The sequence below is a fragment of the Wyeomyia smithii genome, chromosome 2 (assembly GCF_029784165.1).
Source record: "Wyeomyia smithii strain HCP4-BCI-WySm-NY-G18 chromosome 2, ASM2978416v1, whole genome shotgun sequence".
NCBI lineage: Eukaryota > Metazoa > Arthropoda > Insecta > Diptera > Culicidae > Wyeomyia > Wyeomyia smithii.
In genome coordinates, this window is record NC_073695.1 from 268,415,162 (window position 1) to 268,440,812 (window position 25,651).

General features: G+C 39.8%; 2 protein-coding genes across 2 annotated transcripts in view; one reads left to right on the top strand and one right to left on the bottom strand.

The window, feature by feature from the left end:
- Window positions 1-25,648, top strand: part of LOC129722253 (serine/threonine-protein kinase BRSK2) — a 64,156-nt gene extending 38,508 nt beyond the window's left edge. The window contains exons 5-14 of the mRNA XM_055675565.1: window positions 20,614-20,764; window positions 20,834-21,049; window positions 21,108-21,307; window positions 21,361-21,701; window positions 21,761-21,931; window positions 21,989-22,144; window positions 22,206-22,372; window positions 22,443-22,802; window positions 22,868-23,001; window positions 23,171-25,648. Of these exons, the coding sequence (XP_055531540.1) occupies window positions 20,614-20,764; window positions 20,834-21,049; window positions 21,108-21,307; window positions 21,361-21,701; window positions 21,761-21,931; window positions 21,989-22,144; window positions 22,206-22,372; window positions 22,443-22,802; window positions 22,868-23,001; window positions 23,171-23,246 (1,972 nt within the window). The 3' untranslated portion in view covers window positions 23,247-25,648. The remainder of the gene's footprint in view (window positions 1-20,613; window positions 20,765-20,833; window positions 21,050-21,107; window positions 21,308-21,360; window positions 21,702-21,760; window positions 21,932-21,988; window positions 22,145-22,205; window positions 22,373-22,442; window positions 22,803-22,867; window positions 23,002-23,170) is intronic.
- LOC129722255 (uncharacterized) lies at window positions 6,454-7,273 on the bottom strand. The gene has a single exon (XM_055675566.1). It carries the CDS (start codon window positions 7,248-7,250, stop codon window positions 6,699-6,701), a length of 552 nt encoding a protein of 183 aa, XP_055531541.1. The 5' UTR covers window positions 7,251-7,273; the 3' UTR covers window positions 6,454-6,698.
- Window positions 25,649-25,651: the final 3 nt, after the last annotated feature.

Consider the following 25,651-nt stretch of genomic DNA (forward strand, 5'->3'; position numbering starts at 1 on the left):
TTATCATGTTTCTGAGATATACGAAAATTTTTATAAAAAAAAACGCGGTATAATTTACCTAGCGCCGCCATCTAGCGGCGAAAAATTGTCAGCAAATTTTCAGGTAATCATTACTTTTAACGAAGGGTTTGTTAATTACCTGATGAATTATGGCTTGGTTGCTGATCAAATTAACAATTGTGACGAATCTGGCTTGTTTTTCGAAACGATTTCCCGTGAAACATTAGCTCATTCGGGAGACAAAAACACTTCGGGAATTAAAATTGACAAAAATCTAGTAACTTTATGCCATGCTCGAAGGTAATCGGCACTCATAAATTACCGTTATTGCTTCTAGGTTGATTATCCTAGGCCTGGATGCTTGGAAAACATAACGATTCTGTTGCATTACCGAGGCTACTGAGTCGAGGAAATTTCCAGCTCGAAAAGATCCTCGACCTGATCGGGAATTGAACCCGATATCACAACCGTGTGGGAGAGCTAGCCGATCGACATCGCCAACCACAGAAAACGGGGACCATAAAAAATGAAATAGTTGGATTCTCGAAAAAAAAATTTGAAGTTCGCATAACTACATGCACATTAGCGCCACGTATCGGCTAAATGTCATACCAAACTGTATAACAACCAGAGATCCTTATCCTCCTGAACAACTTTCCTGAAATCCTCAAATTTTTAGCTGTTTGGATTCACAAGATAAATAATGTCTAAAGTTCTCAAAACTGCAAGCACATAAGGGCGTTGCCGTCTAAACAAACCAAGCTGTGTACCAAATTAAACGTCTTGGTGTCCTGAACAATTTGGCTGAAGACGACAATTTTCTAAATAGTTGGATTCACGAGGCGAATAAGATTCAAAATACTTAAAACTACATGCACACCAACGCCGCATTGCGGTCAAGTTTTGAAACTAACTGTGCACCGAATAAAAGCCTTTAAAACTTTTTGAACAACTTCTCCGAAGACCACAACTTTCTAGGGTGTGGCAATCTATAATACAACTAAATTTGATTACAATTTCTCAAGTACCTTAAGCACGCTCCATGCTTCGAACAATACCGTGTACTTCGCTCTTCACAGCTATTTCTACCTGGGCTTTTAAAGGCAAAACTTGCTTAATTTACCGGAAGCACAGTTCAACTATGACTAACTTGATTTCCAACTACCAAGAAAATAGATGCTTTTCTAGAAAGCAGTACACTCGACCAGGCCTCAACATCGTCGAATGAAGCACCAAAAGGAGAACACGCAACTCCTTCGTCTCACTCGCTGCTACTGAAACCTCGTAAACTCAGTTCGGCTGGTGCTTGCCGAAGAGAAGATGAACACTCTTCATATTCCACACGACTGTTGCATGTGTAATCTTTTGCGTTCTGCTTTGCCTTCCGTCATTCGGATGAAGTTAAAAACAACTTCAACTGACGAAAATATTGCTAAAAATGAATTTCTACAATCGTCGTCGCCTTCATTATCGAACTGAAGCAACTATAGTCAGCTTCAATGAAATCGTCACTTGGATGGATGAGGGTAAATTACTTTGGACAAACAAAGCGTTGATGCTGCTGCTGCGTCTTAGGCCGTGGACATACTGGCGCGTTCTGCGTTGCGGAGACGGTTCGCCTTGCCGTGGGTTAATGTACAGCCCTAAGTAGAGCTGTACATTAACCAGCGATAGGGCGAGTCGCCTTCACAGCGCAGACCGCGCTAGTATTTCCATGGCCTTAGACATATAGGAGCAGGAATAAGGACTACGAAAATTATGCATTAAAGCTGATTTATGAGATTTGTAACATATTACATACGATTTGAATGTAAACAGGACGGGACGTAATGTAAATAACACGTGCAATGAGACATGTAATAAATATGTAACGTGTAACATATAATGTATAACGTGTAACATGTAATGTGTAACATGTAGCGTGTAAAATGTTCCACGCAACGATTTGCAAAGCCTGAAGCCAAATACATCAATCACAGCACCCAACATGCTTGTCCTTGCCTCACAGGTCAAAGCGAAGAAAATAACTTGCTTCGGTTCATCGTCATCATGCAGTTGACGATTGAAGCAAAAAAAAAATTGAAGCAAAATTTGCTCGAATCTGCTTTCTTCGTTGCTGCCTTGAAGCCTCAGTTCTAGCAGTTCGATCTGAACTGACGATACGAATACGCCGAAAAAGAAACGACGAAACAAAAGGTACCGAGTGAAAGACGATTGTTTTGTGCTCAGTGAGAGGGAAATGAAACAAAACGAAGTTGATATTAAGTCGGGTTGAAGACGAAGTTGAGTTGCGTCATCGTCGCTTGACGACGCACTCATGAAGGTGAAGATTGAAGGGCCTGCACTCGAGACTCAAAATAATTTGGAGTGGACAAACGGCAATGGCTTGTCCAACTTAATCTCACCAACTCTTCACTTAGACGAAGCAAAAACAGAATTCGAAAAAACTTTCCGCATCTCCATATCATGGAGTGGAATTATCAAGCTTGGTGTGCCTTGACGAGTCCAGTTCTGATAATCAGAAAATATTGAGGACACGTGCCAACGGAATACGAGGAGAACGATAGATTCGTTGAGGAGACTTTATAAGGAAGCCAAGAGTATCCTTTCTATGCTTCATTGCCTATGACGGTATGAATAAGTCTTCAGTACAGAAGGTGGGGTAAGGAACGGCTTAAGCAGTGGCATCTATTCTAATTAGTCGAAATGAACGGGCCTCAATCTCCTGAATTTTTCACAATATCGACAATTCCAATGATGGGACGAAAACTCTGATTAACTAGCTATCTTAAGAATACATAAAATTCGGTTCAACACAAAAAAATCATTGAAAAAAACATCAAATGAAAAAAATTGCATTCAGGCGCTATTTGGGTGCCGAAGACAAACCCTTGCAAAACACAAGTAAACTGCTTAAAAGGTTCAGGGTGATTGGAATAGTGTCCTTTGATAGGGAACTTCAATTGATTATTGTTAAAGTTTGCTGCTGGTTTTAGAATCTGAAGTGCTGACAGAGAAAAAGATGGAGAACAGATTGTTATACTTATGTTTGTATTTCATCCAACAAGTTTCAAGTATTTCTTCTCAATACACAGGCGGCTCCTAAAGCTGCTTAAAATATGTTCCCTACCCTATATCCAATAGTCTGGGACACGGTTATATGGGAAAAAGCGATGGTGTTATTTTTTCGCTCCCATGCACTTTTCGTGTTCCTTATGGGTCCTATAACAACTGTGTAACTTTTCAAATCGATCGGTGAAACGCCCGATTTGCGACCGATTTTTAAAGCTTCCATACGATTTTATACGGGAAAAGCCACTTTTCCAAAACTGTTGCAAATTCAACCATGTGATGAGAAATGATATCGCTTAAATTTATCTTGGAGGCTTCCCCGAAGATACTATGAGCAAAAATCACACTTTGAAGATTAATTTCACGCGAAATTACTTCTCATACTCAAGCAAGTTTGCAATAGCAGCATGCTGTAGCAGTGTTGCTGGAAAATTTCAATGGTGAGCCATCCGTCAAACATTCAATTAGTTTGGGGTGAATAGCTGTTTCTACAAGCATCGTAGAGCCTTATGGTCTTCAGAAGAGTTTTTCACAGGAAAATTTCCTACAAATATCATGTATTGATATTTTTTTAAGAGCCTACTTGACATCTCTAGAGAATAAGTATTGAAAAAGTGGATTTTCCCATATAAAATCGTATGGAAACTTTAAAATTCGGGCGCAAATCGGGCGTTTCACCGATCGATCTGAAAAGTTACACAGTTGTTATAGGACCCATAAGGAACACGAAAAATGCATGGGAGCTAACATTTATTTTTTGCCCCACCCTAATATCCAATCGTAGTAAATTTTTTGAATGCTGCCATTGCCAATTCAACGGCTGTGAAAAAAAACCCTGGAACCTACTCTATTTGAATACTTATTGGCGCTCTTATTTTTTTTCCTGTATGGACTTCCTCACTGCGTACACTTCCCTAAAGAAGTTTCGTCGTGCGTCCTTCTAATCAGTTTTATTGATAAGAGGGATTTATTTTTGTTAAGGGGAAGTCATGCAAAGGTATTGTAGATTTCATTGTACGTCGAATGCTCAAATCAGGATCGATAATAAGTGTTTGATTACCTACCAGTTGCAGCTAATTTTAGGTAATAAGCTTGATTGGATCGAAATAAGCTTTCTAGTGCCGGAGCACAATGCTTATTCACTTTTTCCAAGCACAAGTAGCTGTCAAAGACACTTTTTATCGATGAGCGTCCATGGCATTCTTTGTGAAGATGGCTTCTTCTGTGTGAGTAATGTAAGGGAGTGGGCAAAACTTACTGTGCATTAGTTTTCTGCACTGATATCTAAAAGCGTGCAAATTGAGCAATACGAATGTACGAAATATAAATTATATCATTTCGTGTTTGAAAACTGGAAATACCACTGTGAAATCGAACTATTTATTCTTAGTCTTCGTTGGAACGTTTCAATATTTTAAATAAAGTGTAATGAATTTTCCAAAACAAACCCAATATTATTGGAAGTTAGTAAACACCGCTTTTGGAAGCAGTCGTTAACATTTTTGTTCACAAGAACCAATTAAATGGTACTTATCAAGACTACTACGAGAATTTTTTTCTAATGGAATAGATTTGCATTTTGTTTTGTTAAATCTGATCTGTTATTTGTTTGAATGTTTTCTAAAGCCACATACCAAGTCATCCTCATTGAACTGAAATTGTTGGATGAAATGTTCCAGTATAGCTAATACGCACCGTGATCTTTGCTTACTCATGGTGTTTTCACAATCTGATGAGAAAACTCTTGTTTTCCCGGTTTACAAAAAGGATTTTTTTTTCCGTGTTGGGTATTTTCGTCACTGCGACCAATTTTTTGATATTTTGTGACATATTCCCCCTTTTTAATTTTGCTTAGTCAGGATAACGTATCACTATTGGAAGTGGTCGTTATAGTCTGGCCAATAGCATTAGTCCAGTCCGGTATTATACTTCGTATGAAGCGCACAACCGTACTGGGATTTGTTCTCCAGATTTCAGAGGGTTCCAGAAGACCTCTCTCGAAGAACTTATATCTTTTGATAAAAATTGCCGGACATCGGCATAACAGATGTTCCGAGTCTTCTTTTTCCATGCCACATACTCGACATGTATCATCTTGAAGTTTTTCATAACCTTCAAATGATAACGGCTCGGACAATGCCCTGTTATTAAACCAGTATACGTGCTTAGATCTTTTTTTGAAAGATCCAGTATTTTACGAGTCATAGAAACGTTCGGAGTGATGAACCGTTTCGACTGCCTACCGATGGAGGTGTTTGTCCAGTTGGATTCCACTTTCAGAGTTTCCCATGCTTTTAGCTCCATTCTAAGGGAACAAGCGGATAGACCACAGAAGGGTTCTGGTCCTATGAACTGATGAGACGATCCAAAGGATACAAACGGCCCGTTTGCAATAATCGCAGAAATACCGCCATACTTGCTTCGTGAAAGTAGTTTTCATTCTGGCTGTGCTCGTACCTCACTAATCGGAGTACTTTCGCAAAAATAAGTGACCATGTTTAGTCCTGTTACTAGAGAAATCTGGCGTTCCACAAAGTAATCATCTTGAACCATTCCTGGTTGTGATGTACATGGACGATGTGTCCTGAAATGCTCTGAGATTTCATTCGGGCGTAAATGACAGCTGGCCTTCAATGAATCATGAGCGACACAAATTCAAAACACGGGGATACCGTTAAAGACCTTGTAGACTTCTCGATTCTTCCCCGAATTTAAAAAAATCAGGTGTCGATGGTTGTGGGGTGGCGTGATCCACTCACAACCAACCCAACTGATCTAGATTTAATCCTAGCCGACACTGGGAGATTTTCTGAGGTGAAAAATCTCTGGGATCACGCCCTCCATCGCATGGGAAGTTAAGCCGTTGGCGCTGGTCCGTTAATCAGCGGGTCGTAAGTTAGGGTCCTGGGTGAAGTCGGCTCCCCGGGTGTCGGTGATTGGCACAACAACAACAGTGGCGGAACTAGACCGACGGAAAATAAGCGAGAATAAAAAAAGGTGTCATACGTGATTTCGAAAACCTATCTTCAGATAGGATTCATCTTCAGGTTTGATAAATACTTCCAGGATGTGTACTGCTTGAAGGCTTTATACTGCACTTCAGTGGGGTTAACGGTGAAGTAGTTGTAATGACGCCATTTTACCAAAATGGTATCAATAGAATTGAGACGGTTCACGAAAGTTTATAGGTTTTGCGCTGCGTCACTTGCTATGCCATGACCGGAAAAGTCTTCCCAGTTATAGAGAGCGCCGCCGGTTAATCCATTTTGATTCACTCAACGTCAGAAGAGATGTCGCTAAGGCTTTCTTTATCAGCGATTTACAGTTATTTAGACGTGTGATGTGTGATTTAAAATCGATTTTATATATTTCATTAGTCTAGACGTGTAATTAGAAATAACTTTGTGTTTCATTTGTTCAATTACTTAAAAATTTATTAAAAATGTATTTTTTGATTCGAGCTTTTCTACAATCGTAGGAGATGTAAATTTTGAACAACTTCAACAATTCACGCTGGTGATATTGCAAAATCACGCTTATTTCGCACTTAACTAACAGATATCCAAGTTTAATTCACATTTAAACTGTTGTTCCCATTGAGAGCAAACAGCAGGTCCTTGAAAATCCTACTGCATAGGTGTCAGTCCAACTGTCAAGCCCAGATGTTTAGCCGCTATGACGTACACGTCGTACCGTTCCTTGAGAGAAACTGAATCTTTGTCTCCCTCTCCAATCAGTGCTTTCATGACCATATAAAAAGTGACCAGTGGCAAACGAGCCAGCAGTGGCTGCACTCTTTTTTTCCAAACCCACAATGAAGCGTCCAGGCAACTCGTTACAGCTGGGAAAGTTGCACCGGTAGCCACAAAATCCGGAGTTTTAAGCAACCGATCGTCTTCGTACAGATCCCGAGATGCATCGTTATAGTTAGATCCACATCTAAGCTTGATATAGCCACGCCCATGATAGGGACTAAAGAATGATTCCACACTGTCGTTCTCCGTCCAGGTGAATCCGTCACTTTCGACGATCAGAAAAGCAATCAGCATGGCCGCTTCGTTTCTATCTCGAACGGTAAAATTTATCCGTTCAACTATTTCCTTCGCCTTCGGTTCGTCCAGCGAGGTGTCATAATAGTATTTTGTCGCTTTTAGTATAGCCTCGAGGATTGTCCCCATTTTGGGCGACTGCACGGATACGAGAGAAAGCACACTGAAGCCGCAAAATTGCGCACTAAGCGCTTTTATGCTCACGAGGGTACCATAAACCGTTGCTAATTTCGAGCGTGCGACTGAAATAATGCACGGCTAAAAGTTCATTTCAAGATTAGTTCCTAGTGATGCGCTTAATTTGTACCTTGTTCTGTTAATTTGCAGAACTTATAAACATTGTGTCAGGCAAACTGAATAAAACGCTAATAAAAGCGGACACCGTAGGACAAAAATTCCGCTAGTACTTTGAAACCATAAAAATATGTGAAAGGGAAAAACTGGTTTATACTTTTATCACGAAAATAAGTTACCACAGCCTAATTCAACATTCATCTCTTTACCACACGATCACGATACTCAAACGCGAAGTTCGCTTCTATTTTTGGCTCTGTTTTTTTTTTTTTGTTATCGTTGAATACCTTTACATTAGAAACAACTGGTGATTGTGCATCATTCTGTGGAATTTCTCTTAGGTAAATTTCTATAAAATCCAGCTGACAAATTTGAGAAAGTTTAACGAAACCTACAAAAGAATTTTTATTGGAGAAAACATGTTGACATGATTTCTATAGTTGATCTCTATAGTTTTTTAGAGAATTTAACCTGGTTTTCGAATTGAAAGTCTAATATCCGCATTAACCGTCATATAAAAGTTCGTATCCGCATTTACATCTGCAGTTGCCAACTTTCTCATTCACATACGTCACCGTCTTAAAATAATTACGCTGCAGATATGGACCCGTCGTTTATATCAACCTCTTCCAAATCCAATCACTGGATTTTTTTTTTCCTAGTCCGGTAATAACTCTCTACAATACATTTCATCACGCTCAAATATTGATTTTCGCTTCATAAAATACTATATGTCAACAAAAACATCGTCCGAGTCATGCGGGGGTGACAGCAGATAACTCGAAATGAACGCGTCGCTTGTTTTGATTATTTTCTCAAACTTTAAACTTTCTTGCCCCCTGCAGCGTTGCCAGCTATTTGAGAAGTTTCAACCAGGGTTTGAATCGAAAGCAGTATGTATCAACTGAAAACAAGTTACAGCTGCGAATAAATTGCTCGTCGTGTCGAGAAATAAAAAATGTTTTAAAGGGCGGTGTAAAAGCGAAAAGGCGAACAAAGAAAGCTGGATGACATGTTCTGTCTGAGTCTGGGGAGAAAACTACGCCAGCAAATGTCTGGACGAGAAAGCAAAAGTGGCGGCGACCTGTCGTCTGACCAGTGTAGAAGTCTAGGAAAATAAAATGCTCAGCCAACGACTGATTATGTTATGGGCATAATCGGAGATCACCTACTTTATGACTTTCAAATAGGTCAAAAATCCTAAAATCACAAAAGTTAATATTTATAGCTGTTGTTTATGGCATATTTTCACCATTTAATGTGCTCGTAGCCTCTACTAAAATTTATGTTTGAAGAAAATTCTTCTTCTGATGCATGTTATTCCATCAAAGTAGTTTCAATGTCGCATCATTGCTTGGTAGACGAGAGTGGAAGGGTCAAACAGGAAGCGTCGTTATAGTGTCCCGCGGTGCCACTAAACGGTATCGTTAGATCGTCAAATTTATCTAACCCCTACTCTCCCCGGGGTTAGAGAGCTTCAAGGGGGCCGAAATGCAAATGACACAACTTTTCATAGGCTATCCAAAACCCGCTAGCCGTCCCAGCCAATAAGGAGCCCTTTCATGTCGAAAACATATTCAGGCGACCCAATAAAAGGACGGTCACTGCGAGACACAGTAGGCTCTGTGTGCCAGACTGCTGTTGCTGGTTACTCGTTTATTTAGTGTGTCATGACCTATGCATCCATTCGTGATAGAAACTCATTTACGTAATACAAGGCACTTTTTCTTCGAACGCTCTGTAGCGGAGATTGAAGGGTGGGGGAGCGGTAGTTCGGCATCACACGGTATTTAAAATACTAAACTGTGAAGAACTGTTTAGTGGAATGGGGTGGTACAGTGAGTGGGTAGGAAAGCAATCAGAGGCGGTTTGACTTAGTGACCCTGTTTTTGTGCCGCTTGATGAACGGAATTTAGTATGGCAATGGGTTTGGAGCTTTTTTTCAAGGACTTTTTCGCTAGACAGTACATTTAGTGGTGACAATTTAAAATTCAAAATGTTTTTTTTTGTATCCTGGATGACACTTGTCTGTTTTGTTGCATGAGCAGTTCTTACTGAATTTGTTAGAATATTTTTGCGAAACGTTGCCAGTTTGGAACTCCGAAAATATCAACGGCACGTGCCATATCTCTATGCATACTGCAACCTGAGTTTCTCTTCGTGAAATGAACATTTAATGTGGTTATCTTCTATCATATTCATCGTATTGATTTTATCAATAAACGGTTGTGAAATACACCTTTCTAATTTTTGTTTAGAATTATCAGATGTAAAATGTGTATTTTCTATACTGCTAAGCGTCCATAAAAAGAGAAAACCATAAATGAAATCAAACCTGTGGAATTGACACAGCATTCCAGCAGCCTTCAGGAACAACGCTATCAGCACACATTATTCCATCGAGAACAGACTGTATAAAACATCCGACTTCACGTGCAATATCTTAGGCCAGGATATCCGATTGTCAGCAATTAGTGTCGTTCTCAAGGTTTTCTAAAATGAGCAAGAAATGATGCGTTTGTTAAGTGGTTTGTTGCGTTCTGTTTTCTCCAGTTGCTGCCACTTCTTTTAACGTTTAAACAGATGTAAAATAAAAACACCCGCATCCGTTGCCTACTTTGATTGTGTACAGTATATTCAACCTGATTCAGAGCAATAAACTGGTTGAATATGAATATCGATTTCACCACTTGAGAACAACTGGAACATTTATTTACCTGGATGGTTTCGTTGTTCCATTATTTTTCTTCTTGTTTCAACCCTTTTTGTTATTTGTGTCTTTTCTTAAAGTTTTTCATGGTTTCATGTCGATTCAAAGCCACATAAGATATCAAACTGTCGTCTTAAGGCGATTTCCAGCTTCTGCCCATTATTTCCGTCCTCGAATTTCCATGTTAGGAGCTTCACCGCCCAAATGCGCCACTATCGCAAGAGAGAGTTACTATCGTGTATTACATTCTTATAGACAGCTACTGTCAAAATTGTTTTGTTAGCACGTGAAAGCGAGCGCGTCGGTGGATTTTATAAAAAATGGAAAAAGAACACGGGCTACCACGGAGGATAACGTGACAACAAGCGCAACCATGAGACCACTTCAGAACATTGATTGAAGTTATCTAAACGCAATCCGAAGGAGTTTCTGCGTCGTTTTTTCACTGTTGACGAAACATGGATCCACTGGTACACACCAGAGACCAAGGGCTGTCAAAACAGTGGACATTACCCGGCGGAATTGCTACGAGGATGGCAAAAACCGAGGTACCGGTCGAAAAACTGATAGTCACCGTTTCTGGTATTAACACGGTACGATCTACATCGACTACATGGGAAAGGGCAAAACGATTACAGGGAGTTTTTGGGTCGCTTCTATGCCGATTTGCAGAAAAAAAGCCTTCGCTTGAAGTAGAAAAAGTGATTTTCCTTCATGACAATACACTGACTCACATCTCCATCGTCGTCAAAGGCAAATTAGTCAGCGAATTGCTGCCCGATCCACCGTAATCTCCAGATTTGGACCCGTGAGATTTATTTTCCAAACGTAAAAAAGTCACTCGCCGGGTAGAAATTTGGGTCGAATGAAATTATAACCGCCACGGAGACCTATTTTGCAGTCCTCCAGAAAACTTTTTTCTTCGTTTGTAGGATCACTCTCATATTTAGCCATTTTAAACTTTTTTTCCAGAAACCGGAATTTGCTATCTTGGATTTTAAAAAAGCAACATGTTGGTTTACAGCCTCTGGGCTTCACTCTGGTTCAATAAATATTTATATTCCTAGGATTTAAAAATGATGTCTTGGTTCGATTTCTAGCGTTTTCATGACGTTCTTTTATTGTCTTCGAAGTTTGAAATGTTTACAGTTTCTTTTGTTGCTTTATTTTCTGAAAGTTTTTATAACATTTTCCTAATGTTCCACAGTTTCTATTGACAAACTTTTTCATTTCCTGGTTTCCGTTGATTTTTATCTATGGGTTCCATACCAACTGAACAAGCAAATGCAACGACCCTCTTTGATTCACTCCAAAATGAATAATATGATTTGTTTCAGGTCGAAACAAAAAAAAATCCAAAGATTGAGGTCAATCGGACAACCCCCCGCCAATTGCGGGGTCCTCCATTTTTCCATTTTTTGACAAAATATTACTCTCCATGTTTTGAAAAATCATCATCATCATAGAAATCGTAAAAGTTAGAGACAATGTTGTATACTATTTTTGAAGGTTTAAAATTTACAATTAAATGGCATCATCAGATTTTGTGAACATTGTTGCCAGTAATATTTTTTTGTGTTTGAAAACTATAATTGCATTTTTCCCAAAACACCCCTGTGTTCAGTGGAAGTTTTACATAAGAACATTAGTTTTACATAATAACATAAGTTTTACATAAGAACCTTATCCACAAAGTGCAATATGCGCCGTTGCAGAGATATTCAACTTTCAAGGCAACGAGTTTGTTAAATTCACACAACGCTAACAAAAGTGATACGTTTCATTGAAATGCATTCGAAACGGAAGAAACGCTTCAAATTTAATGTATCGGTTTCTCATGGCCTTCTCAATGGTATGTAAATTAACCGTTAGGTGTTCGACGGGATACCCGGGTTTCATAAGAAGAAATTTCGAAAGGATTTCCTCATGGCCTGAAATCCTGTCTTTCGGGGATACGTTCCGAAACTGGAAATTTAACGAATATTTGAACAGAATCCCACAACTATTGGTCTAAAGTTCATAAAATTACTTCCACAGGCCATATTTGAGGTTTTGGGTGTTATAGTGATATGCTCTCAATATAGTCCTTCCGGGCTTCTAGAGGCCATAGAAACAATTAAATAATACAACGTCACATACCATCCAATATGGGTATTTTCAGAACCGGGATGATATCTAGAGACCGTAAAACGATCCTCGATGCCATTTTGGATTCCAAAATAACGTTTGTGGTAAAAAATATGGACAAAAACTGCCGATTTTTCATGGGTCTACTTTTAATCGCACTGACGAAACTACTCATGCATCATTAATCATAGTAACCCATGAGTTATCAAAAACAGTGAAGCTACTCCGTTCAGAAATGTGTGCGTTCAAAGAACGGTACTCCGCCGCGTCAAAAACGAACATCGTGCGGCAATTTGTGGACGCTGGGTATGCCCGTTCCGGCATCTACAACATCTTGACACTATTGGACAACGATCAGAGCATCGAAAGAAAGCTCGGTTCCGGACGGCCAACAACCCTGAGCGACAAGAAGCTTCAAAGGATGCTGAAGAGGAAGACCGAGAGAAAAGTGGTTACATCTCTGCGTACACTTGGCCAGGAGGTTGGTGCATGCAGTAAAACAGTGGAAAAGTATCTGGAGAACATGGACATACATGTCAGGAAGTGGCAGTCCCGTCCACTGGTCTCGGAGCTGCAGGCAATGACGCAGCGACAGCGGTTGAATAAGATGGTCAATTCGATTCGGCGAATCGCGACGTGGCGATGGTGATGGACGACGAGACCTATCTTACCCTGGATGGCAACGACTGGCAGGGTACTTCGTATTTTACTTCTCCCACGAAGGAAGGAGCTCCGAGGTGAATCTATTTCACACACCAAGTTCCCCAAGAAGGTGCTGCTGTGGCTGACAATCAACGAGAAGAGGATGTCAAAGCCGTTCTTCTTTTGCTCCAGGCTGGCCGTGAACGGGGAAATTTATAGTACGAAGTATCTGCCAGAAGTTGCGTCGTTCATCAAGAAATACCATAAAGGCGAAGATCAGTGTTCTGGCTAGATTTGGCGTCGGCCCACTACTCGAAGCGATCGTTGGAGGAGATGGAGCGGCTGAATATCGATGTGGTACCGAAGTCAGCGAATCCGCCCAACGTCTCCTAGCTGCGTCCCATCGAGAATTTCTGGACAAACTTGAAACGCAAGATCTATTCCAACAATTTTGTCGCGTAAACGGAGGAGGAATTAATAAAAAAAACGGAGAAAGAGTTTAAAACATGCCTAGCTTATCTGTCTTAGTTTTTTCATCACCATCTGAAAAAAAGTCCATTTGTTTTACCGCAAACGTTAGGTCAAATTGGCTGAAATTCAGCTCATATGAGCAAGAGTAGTTGACAAAAGACTTCTCTTCTCTCTTGGCTAAATCATGATTCAAGCCTAGTGGTTTGGCAACACCAGCAGCCATCAAGATAGTGAGGGAGTGAACGTTTTCTGATAAGAAACTCTTTGTCTTCCAGTGTTTCGTCAGTGATGATATGGAGTGCCGTATGTTTATCGAGAAAAACGTGGAAATCAACGCCGCGCACTATAAGACCGAGCTTCTAGAACGATTGGTTCTGAGGTATCTCGGTCAAGGTTTTTTTTCCTTTATCATAGAAACTTTCAGTCTTCGGAATGGTTTGTCAACGGTCAAGGTGAATAATGGTAAAATCGTGGAAGTTAAGATTCATAGTTGAGGCGAACCAAGTTTTGCAGAGAGAAAATACGTCGCATTTATATTCAATACTCAAAACTATGAGTGAGTCAATTTTGGGGAAGATACTTTTACAATTCCACTGTAGAGCAGCTATTGAATCGAATCGATTGATCGAAAGTAGAAATACCACCGTAAGACTTTTAAGGGGATCAGTTATGTTGAAATTTTCAAAAATCCAGTCCACAATATGTGAAAACTTCAGCAGTCCAGATTCTGGCTAAATCTTAGGCGAAAAAGAAGGAACAGTTGGACAATTTGATGGAAGTGCTGGAAACTCTTTCCGGGATTGAGCATTACCAATGCTGGAGGTGTTTGATTCGGCTTTTCACCAGCAGTTTTTTTAGTATCTCCTTTGACTTTTCCTCGGAAGTTCAGGAGGAGAAAAGCTTTTCTCTTCCCAGACTTCCCGGGCTCAGCAAAACAAAGTTCTTTAATTGAATCGTCATAGTCAGGTTCATCAGACGACAAAACTTCGAAAAGATTCACGAAAAGCTAGTTTAGTGGCAGCTGCCTCTTCAAGCATTTCTGCGAAAGTGCGCTTTGAGCGGTCTTCCAGAGACCGCATAATGTTGTCTTGACGCTGTTTGTACGCGGGTCATGCGAAGTCTGCCCAAAAGAGAGGCCCTTTTCAGCGTCTTTATAGCAGGCATCATCCGCGTGTTGCTCATTTGCCACAACATTCTTTAGTGTTGCAGTAAGTGGCAAAGAGGGTCTGATTGGGTGTAAGTTTTTATACCCTTATCGAGCAATACTGAGTGCAATTGCTTACAATCAAGTATCTTAACCGGCTGAAGGCTGGAATCCTTAAAATGGCCGGTTCCAGCCTTCAGCAGATCCTCGACGGTCAGACTCGAGTCGGTGACCACATCGTCGATCTCTTCTGCGCAAACTGGAATGTGGTACCCCAGCATGAAAAGCTTACAAACAGCAATCTCGTTTGCTTCCTTGAGGAATGACAATAAAACGCACAGTTTATTGGGACGAACTTTAGCGATTTCGGTCACAGCTGAAAACCATGTCAGATCCCTACAAATCTGCATTAAATTATTATTAAATATTTGAGTATTAAATGTCTTTGCTTTGGGCCGAAGGAAGACAATCCAGGGATCCGGATATTCTTCCGGGTATAACTTTGCCCGATGAATCAGTCGGCCCGCGGTACCTTGTACACCCTGTATTAGACGGTGAATCGATCGAGATTCAGTCTTCGGAATCGTGGGAGTCCGTTACTTCTTCGTCCATGTTAGACGAGAGAAATAAAACCGCAGGCTCAAATATACAACCGACAACGTAGCAGAAAAAACTACTTTAAACAGCCGAAATGTATCTTTCGCTCCTTGTCTACAGCCTAGTGTCTTAGCAACTGCTGCTCCGTGCTGCAGACGGTGGTGGTGCCAGCCAAGAACAAAAAACAATGTGCGCCTGTTCGTTTTTATAAAATCGGACAACTTAACATCGGAGCAGACAACAACGTTCCTGCCTCCTCTGAGGTTCACTTCTGCTATTCTACTTTGTTCTGTGTGCGACAGCCGATGCGAGTTTCACATTCAAGAGCAAAAGCCCACTGCGGCGCAGACTGACGAAACGATTCAAAGCATAGTGTTGACCGTTTACAAGCCTGTGTGTACCAGAACGATTGTTTGAAGACAATTTTGGTTTCATTTCTTCCACTTTTTTTTTCATTCCGTTTTATCGAAGCACAAAAAACGTTTTCGTTTTCCATTGATGCAAATTTGTTGACGGTGCGCGAAAACTTATTTCGTATTATCTAACAGTATATATTAACCTTCCATATGACCCCTTAAGACTATTTAAGTAGTCAAATATAATCAGTCACAAAACATTGAAAAAAGATCAATGTTACCCCATTTTACGGTTTTATGTTATTGGTTGAAACCTTACTAAAAACATTTATTCAGAACCGACCGGTAGTCACATTGAGAACGTATTGGCAACAGAGCATCACAGAAGGAAACGAAAAATGTACTCCGTGTGTCGATTCGGCATTATTTGGAGGATGTCTTCGGGATTGCGAATGTAGAAAAGAGAAGAAGCTGGCTTTTAAACAGACGTTTGTGTCCGCACTATACAAACAGCGTGTTTCGGTAACAGCCCGAATCCACCGTAGACATTTTCCCTCTTTTTTTTCATTTGCCTATGATGGATGTCGTGTGACGGCTGTTAAAAAAAGGCTGTGAGAAGAAGCAAAAATAAAAACAGACTGCTCGGCACCTTACCGACAGCTTTCGGGCAAATAAAAGCAAACTCGGCGGTTGTGCACCAGTGATGCCACATATGCAGATTTATCTGTATTTATCCAGACTTTTTACGTATCTGTATGAAACAGATATCTGCATATACAGGTTACAGATTTTCCGGAAATAATACAGATTTATACAGCTTTTTTGGTTTTCATGAGGTCGCCTATCAAACTTCTAGATACTGTCGAAAAACAACAATGAACATAAATGATGTTTAGCGTGTTGGAGGATTTATTATATTTATTTGTTACGTGTAAGCGTGTGTATGCTCACTGGAATAATGTTTAACAAGTTATTTCCTTTTTTTTTCAAGAAGGACATATGCAGTACATATGCAGATTTTTATACAGATATTTTAAATTTCACCAAGGTGCACACTGTTTCTAAAGCTGCAAAAACGTGATCGAAATTATTTTGACCGAAAAAAATTGATTTTAGAGCCACAGTGTCTCCAGTAAAGTTGTTCCATTAGTTATTCTCCATGTTATAGAAGTTATAGTTTTGTGATCAATCCACTTAACAGTGAAAAACCAATTTTACTTTTTCCATTTTTGCACATAAAAATTCATCGTCTTCGGCAAAGTTGTAGCACATTTTATAAGAAACGACTTTGTCGAAGACACCATATGACTTATGTGGAATTTTCTACAGATTGCCACTAAAAATCAGTTTTTTCAATATAACCTTTAGAAGTGATTTTCTATAGTTTTTCAATGTTCTACAATGTTGTTTGCTATATATAAAAAAAAAAAATGTCTGCGGAGAAAGTGTATTTTTATCGCCCATATTTCTCTGGTTATTGACGATTTTTATCAAAACAATGCATTGATTTACTAACAGATATCTTCGAAATCTGCAAATACCTGCAGACTGAACCATTTCTATATTAAAGTATACCTAAAATATCATTCAATTCAGATATAAGCATTTGTCTCTCGGTGTCTCCTGTGTTTATATCTGTAAGTAAATTGGTGCACTATTTTAACAGAAATCTTCAATAACTAAATAATTATAAGAGATTAAAATAAGCTTCCTTTGGTGAACTCATGTGTCCTATTATATTGAAAAACATTGTAGAACATCGAAATTTTTAGAAAATTAATATAAAAAGTTATATAAAAAAAAGATTTTTAAGGGCATTCTAAAGAAAACTTCACAATAGTTCCTTTAAATTGGCAGATAGAAATATGGTGTTTTGAATAAAGTTGTTTCTTATAAAATATGCAGAAGCTTTACTCAGCAAAGTGAATTTTTATATAGAAAAATAGAAAATTTTAATTTAAGGAGTAAATGTAGTAATGAAGATAGAAAATTAAACTAACTGAAAATATGATTGTAGAAACTACGAAAAATATAGTTCAGCAGGTGGGACTCGAACCCACAACTTCCAATCAGATGTGTTCCCGTTACACCACCGCAGAACGTTAAAGACGTAGTTCTAGAATCGAGTTTTGTATCGCTTATCCAATTCTCGCACTTCGTGCATTTACTCAGTAGAGACTATTATTTGGAAGTTGTGGGTTCGAGTCCCACCTGCTGAACTATATTTTTCGTAGTTTCTACAATCATATTTTCAGTTAGTTTAATTTTCTATCTTCATTACTACATTTACTCCTTAAATTAAAATTAAAAATAGCATGACTTTGCTTAGAGTCGGAAAAAGAAAAGGAAAAATAGAAAAAATAAAATTCGTTTCTCTCTTTTGGGTAGAATAATCACAAAATTCTAACTTTCATAGAATGCAGAATAATTACCAAAACAACTTTGCTGAAGACACTATGGCTCCAAATCATTTTTTTTGAGTAAAAAGTACCGTTTTGGTTTAAACTTCGAACACTTCACAATAAAAACCAAATTTTTAGAGCTGGTTTAATAAAAAGCATGATTTCGTTCCTTGGTATGTCCTTCACCCAGAGATGTATGGTTCTTTGCTGTAGGGCCACTTCCGGAGAATCAGCAGGCGTTGAAAAAAGTGACAGTCAGTATTCAGACGGTTTACCTATCTATCTCTTAGTGATTACGTTGAAGTGTTCGGAGCTTGAATCAAAGCCGATTTCTAAATTCTCCTTGTTTTGTGTATAAAATGTGTTTGAATCTGTATAAATGGCACTTAATTGCAACAACAATAAAATAACCAGCATGCTAAACCTTTAAGATCGATGAGAGAGTTCATTTTTTGTTGATTTTTTAGTGCAAGAAGTTCCATCATAGCTTAAGTGTTCGAAATCTGATGCATTACGGCCATTAGTGTTTTATTGAAGTGCATTATTGAAGTAGAAATCATCAATAACTAAAAAAAATATGTGAGATAAAAATACACTTCTTTTGAAGAAATTGTTCATTTTATTATAGCAAACAATGTTATAAAACATTGAAGAATTATAGAAAATCACTATTAAAAGTTATATTAAAACTGATTTTTAGTAACAATCTGTAGAAAACTCCACATAAGTCCATTAGGCAGATAGAAGTATGGTGTCTTCGACAAAGTTGTTTCTTATGAAATTTGCTATAACTTTGCCGAAGATGATGAAATTTTATATGTAAAATTGAAAAAAGTAAAATTCGATTTTCACTGTTAAGTGGATTGACCACAAAACTGTAATTTTTATAACATGAAGAAAAATCAATGGAACAACTTTGCTGAAGACACTGTGGCTCTATAATCAAGTTTTTTGGGTCAAAATAATTCCACTGCAGTGCACTGAAGGATTGTGTATCGCATACCAAACGGCAAAGAACAAACATTCGTATATGGTGAACTAAACGGCAACGTGATAGTCGCTAAACATTTTTTCTGTCGGCTGTCTTTTTTTTTTGCCAGTACAGGTCGGACTCAATTATCCGGAACATCGAAATTTTTTTCATTCCGGATAATCGAGTTTTCCGGATAATCGAATCACACGAAAAATATTGAAATTTTGCGATTAACGAACATAAAATAAATATTTATTTCTTAATTTTACTTGTATGATGCAGTGGCGTAACCAGAAGTTATTTCTGAGGCGAAAAGGGGTAAAATCTTGGAAAGCAAACTAAAATAAATAAATTGGACATTGATTATTTTCACTTAATTCGAACATGTTCCAAACATGCCGAAAGTGATTTAAATGGTAACAAATATGCCAGAAGGGATGGTAAAGGCAAAATTTCGAAAGGAAAATTGAAAACGGACACCAAAAAAAAAAATGAAATTCCGGATAATCGAGTTTCCGGATAATCGAGTCCGACCTGTACCACTACTGTCATAGAGGGACGCTCTCGAATGTCATCAAAAAACTGTCATTTTTTCCCTCGACGGAGAGAGTGACGGAGGGAGAGACTCTCTTCTTTCCTTCAGCGTCTCAATTGAAATTAGCTCCGCATCGCGTCGTTTGATGGTAGTTTTCTAATACCGCAGGCCGTAGTTAGAACGGCAATGGCATCCAATAGATATGTTACGCAAGTTCCGATCAATATTTCCTTCCTCTTTCCCACATATACTGTATGAAAGCCTTCTGTCTCCGTCAGCGCCATTTTCAATTGAGATTTTGAGAGTGATAGTGATATCTCCGCTTTCAATTGAAAAGCGTTTGTATCAATTCCAAGCCCTTCAGTTGTCAGAATCACAGCCAGAGCTTTCGACTGTGTGTCATGTGACTCATAAAGTGCTCGAAAATGATACAAAAGCTTTTCAATTGAAAGCGACGGGTCAAAGCGTCACTATAACCTGATAATTGTCAATTGAAAATGACTTTGTCAGGCTCTGGTCATTAGCGTGTCAAATTGAATCATCAAAATTGACGACATCTCATTATCCTATTCGTCTTTTCTCAGTTGTGTCTTTTCTGTGATAATTTTAGGAATTTGTACGGTTTAAGGCGTGGTTTTGTTGGTTTATATTAAAATGATCAAAGCCATAAAAAATCTACTTACAAGATGACAATAACTAAGACGAAGTTTCTGTACACAGAAATATGATATATTCTGTACCTAATTGGTAATGTCACTAATCGGAAACACATATTGACTCAAACACCACAGGAGCCAGAAACTGTTTAACTGAGACTTTTAGTTCTCCATTTCAACTGTTTATTGAATTTTCACCGTTACCATTGACAACAAAACAATTAACCTCAAAGCAACGCATGCTGATGCAGATCTCCCGTTGCTTTCGGATGCAGGTCTTATTTCGACACTCAAACTCAACATGAGAGCAAAGGATAAGCTAATGGCAATTAAATCCACTTACCTCCCTACTATTTATCGTCCTAAATTTTGAACGGTTTCCAAAATCTTTAGTACGTAACTCTTTTAACTAGAGCCAAGATTGCCGTCAGCAATGGCCGCCTCTCTCCTCGAGTAGTTGAAAGATAAATCTTAATCGAAGGAAATTCAATTGCCAAATCCTACCACCAGTTTAGGTCGGATTTCCGAATCAATTATGACGTGATTGTTTTATTCACTTTTCTTTTCGACCTGTTCCTCTTTCAGCCACCGCGATCTGAAGCCGGAAAATCTACTGCTGGACGACAAGAACAATATTAAAATTGCGGACTTTGGAATGGCATCACTGCAGCCGGCCGGCTCGATGCTGGAAACGTCCTGTGGGTCCCCGCACTATGCCTGCCCGGAAGTGATTCGGGTGAGTTTTTCGTTTTTTTTTCTTGTTATCTTTTCAAGTTGCTTCAAAACTTGCGTTTCTTACTTTCAGGGTGAAAAATATGATGGTCGACGAGCGGATGTGTGGTCCTGTGGAGTCATTCTGTACGCGTTGCTGGTCGGTGCGTTACCCTTTGACGATGATAACCTGCGGCAACTGCTGGAGAAGGTGAAACGGGGAGTGTTTCACATTCCGCACTTTGTACCGCCCGACTGCCAGAGTCTGCTGAAGGGCATGATCGAGGTGAACCCGGAGAAGCGATTGACGGTGAGTTTTGGCTGGTTTCTTTTAATAAAATTGATCTTGAAATAATGCCCCTTCACAGTTGTCGGAGATCAACAAACACCCTTGGGTAACCGCTGGCGGCAAGGGAGAACTGGAGCTCGAGCTGCCAATGATGGAAGTCGTCCAAACACACGTCATCCCTAATGCCTCCGCCGTCGATACAGACGTTCTAAATGCAATCTGCTCGCTAGGTTGTTTCAAGGAAAAGGACAAACTAATACAGGAGCTGCTAAGCCCAAAGTAGGTCATTCGTATCCGACTGCCATTCGATTCTAAACTCTCCTTGCTTTCAGCCACAACACGGAGAAAGTTATCTACTTTCTACTGCTAGATCGGAAACGACGACGTCCGGCGGTTGAGGACGACGACGACGTGCTCAGACCACGGAACGACATCATCGAAATAGCCGATCCACCCCGGAAACGGCTCGACACCTGTAGGATCAACGGTAGTAGTGGTCTTTCCTACGGTCAGATTAGTGAAGGTTCACCGATGACTTCCCGGAGACAGACGTTCAACAATGGCCGCAGTCACACCGGTAGTAGTCGACGTTCGCCCTCGTCCGTTCCACTGTCACGCAGCTCATATCAAAGTCCGACCCGGGGAGTGGTCATAAACTCTAGTCAACCACTTTGTAGGCGTTTCATAATGATGTCGTGGAATTATTCGATTACTCATTCGCCCTTATTTCAGCTCAACTTCACCCTCCATCCTCGCCGAACTCCGTAGTGAATAGACATGCCAACTATGCCAGCCGAGACCGCAAGTCCCAGCTTATTGATCCTTCGTCGCCGGTGCACCATCGAGCGAATTCCGGTCCGGCCATCACGGTGGGACTCTTCTCGGAGACGGATTCCAATAATAGTAAGTTTTTGGGTCACCACTTGCTTGATTATAACCTGTAAAACCTTTCTCTTCCAGTGACATCATCGATCAACGCCATTCCCGGCTCGCCAATCCTCGGCAGCCCTCAACTAGCAGGAGTAACGACCGGAAGTCAACTGTGGAAAACGAGGCTAACAAACATCAAAAACAGTTTCCTGGGAAGTCCAAAATTCCACCGGAGGAAATTGCAAAGTAGAATTTTCTATTGTTTTAAGCTTCGAAATGGTAATTCTTTTAACGTTTTTAATTCCAGTATCTACCGAAGAAGTGCACCTTACCCCGGAATCATCCCCGGAGCTGACGAAAAAGTCGTGGTTCGGAAATCTGATGACAACGGAGAAGGACGAAACGTTTACCGTGTTGGTTAAGGGAAAACCCCTGGCAACGGTGAAAGCCCATCTTATCCACGCTTTCCTATCGGTGAGAATCCCTAACTTAGCTGAGAATGGTATGGTCGTTTTCTAATATGGTTTCCCGATTTGATCCGTAGATGACCGAGCTGTCACACAGCGTGCTATCGCCGATGTCATTCCGTGTAGAGTACAAACGCGGCGGCACGGGACCGACCATGTTCCAGCGGCACGTTCGGATACAGGTGGACATCAATACGATCTGCAAGCAGGGCGATGTGAACGATATGCTGTTTGCGATTACCTTCACCCTGATCTCCGGAAATATTCGACGCTTCCGGCGTATCTGCGAACACATCCAAGCCCAGGTCTGCTCGAAACGTTACCCCGCGCTAACCAGTCCGACGAATCAGCTCAACAATAAGGTTTCCACGGGTTCCGTCGCCGAGAGCATATCGTGCGGGTCGGATTCGAGTGATCGAGTGAACTACAATAAACACGTAAGTGAAGTTAAATTGAGATATTGTCACGAGTAGCTAATGGTTATTCGATTTTCTCTTGGCAGCAAGAGTCGGATCTTGAAACGGAAACGTTCTACGACAACAGTAGCATCGGGAAAGCGAGACGATCTTCGGCTACGTCCTCTAATAAGAACTCAGTTTCCTCGGACGAGATCGAAATTAAAACTGTACGATCGAGGTGAGTTAATATTGTTTTTAAGTTATTTATGGAACAGCCTGGGTACTCTTAGTGACTGAGAACTTGGTTTCGTCTTATTTTGAGTTTCCTTTTTTAGAAAGTTTTTGGATCCAAAACAAAACTAGAAAAATCGACTACAGCTGCTCTAACATTTCTTTTCACTCCACAGCTCCGAATCGACGGAACGTGACCGGGAGCGCAGCGCCGAACGGACGGCGGCGATGTCCGGTAGCGCACTAGTATGAGAGTTATTTCTCTGATAGGATTTACCGAACACCATTCCCGTCGACGGTGACGATTCGGTCGAGTCCCAGTCCAGAAGTGCGCTTCACCAGCCACAACCAAACCCCTCGTCACCGTCGATGGTGGAGGCAAATGCAGAACCTGCTGGCAACCATGGTACACTATCCGTATCTGCTACTGGTAATGATCCTACTGCTCCTACCAGCGATTCCACGCGCTTTGGCAACCCTGAAGCTGAGGGTGTGGAAGCCGTCGCGGCGCGTCAAAGTCCGGCAAACTAATCGAATAAAACGAGCAAACTAGTCAAACGTGAGGGGAGTTATCATCAACCTAACCTGGTTGAAGTTTTGTGTTTTCAGTAAACAAACAAAAAAGCTATAAATACTGCTAGGCTTATGACAGGTATACAATTACATGCATTATGAACAACAACACTGAAAATGTAAAACTGAACACGTATTATCATTTCAATTAATTGTGTTTGAAAAAATTCTAACGTGGAGCGATTCCATTATCTAAGCAACCCTACTCAAACGGCATTACGTTCTCCGGAATTCTAATGTTTTTAGCAACCTCATTATAACAATACAGATTCCGAAAATTTCCTCTTGAAAATTGAAAGCAAGCAGCAGGTTTTTGGTCATTGTGCTAACAAAAAACAAACTTGTTTTGAATAAATTATAACTACTCAAATAGCAAACGATAACATTTTCTACTGCTTTAAACTTATACAAAGTCAACGACATGCTGTTGAAACGGCATAGTATTAGGAGGTTATAAGTACAGAGAGAAAGAGGTTAACAAAACCACCAACCACAGAAAGGCGATAGGAAAGCAAACAAAGACAAAAAACTAGCCAACATTACATTGCAGAATCAAACAGAAGTATAATCATAGAATGAAAATTCAGTTACTAAAACCGACTGCAGCTGGTAACCGTAGTAGGCTTTCGAAAATAAACCAAGCTTTTATGGTACGCACATACAACAAGAGTGAAAACAAACCCCAGCAGGAATCGAAACGACACACATACATCATAACAACTATGACACTGCGTAAGTAAAAACGCCGAACTAGAAGTGATGTGGAGAAAAATCGCAAGGCTTGCTAGATTTCTATGTTTCCCTTGGTGACAACTCACCACACTAGTAACTTTCAACTTAGTAACGATACTGTAACGAATCAATCTTTTAACATTTAACAAAGCATTATTTTTGTGGGAACAAACAAACACTAATAATCGCCACTGTTAATCATAAAGCATTCATTACCGATGGGAAAAAACCCATTGAACGTATTAGTAAGAGAGTGAAATTGCTTTACGTTTTCCAGTTTATAAATTCCAACGCAAACTGTTTGAGATTGTACCATTTCCCGGCTTACATGTAATAGAAGCATATAAACTCATATGTAAAAGGAAGAACGCGAATGGGAGAAAATCAAAGAACTAAACGCTTATTAGTTTTTACGCAATAAACTACACAACAGCAACACAAGAAACCATAATTGACAGCATCGGCTTACCTTTAGATAAACAAAACAAACTAAACCAAAGTGTGGAAGAGACACGGCACCCTCGGCGGGTTGGCTAGAAATAGGGAGGCTCGCGAATAAAAAAAAACTACACAGCAAATATTAATCAAATATCGCTTAGTTAGTATAACTTACTATCACATTCGATGCAGAATCCGCCACAAGCATTTAGAATTTACTAAAACTACATTCACGGAACAGCAGCGAAACATACTCTAAAACACGTATAAAAAAAGGTAACAAAAAAACAAACTAGTTTACCCATACTAAACTGTGAAACTTTTGCCAGTAATTGTGAAGTAATTTTCATAAACTGCTGTATTAACTATTTATTAAGAATCTAAACAAAGCAAAAAAAAACCGTGGAAACTCACTCCTAGCGGAGCCACAAGTGGGCGAAGCTCTAACCCAGACATCACAGCAAGCGATGATGGACGGTGTGAAATTAATGTGAAACTAAAACAGCAGCAACAACAACAGCAAGCGGTAAACGCCATCTTGTTGAACGCGTAGGTGAGAAAAATTGTGAAGCACTGTATAAATAAAAAAACGAGCTAACTGTGAGTGTAATGAACATAACTAGTGGATGATGCGCAATTTGGAACAGGGCGAATATGCAAAGCAAATTTAGCAAGTAGGAAACGAAAATCGGATGAGTGGACGTTTGTGGCAGTTTGTAAACTTGATTGAGAGGAGGAGAGCAGAAAGAAGCAGCGGAGATAAAAAAAAGCAACAACAAGCAGAGAGCCGAAACTGTAAAAAATAATAAGTACCATGTTTTGTAAAGATAAGTATTATTGTTCTCTAATGACAGGAAAAGACAGAAAAAATATACATTTGACATACACGCGCTATGGGGAAACAAAGTAAACAT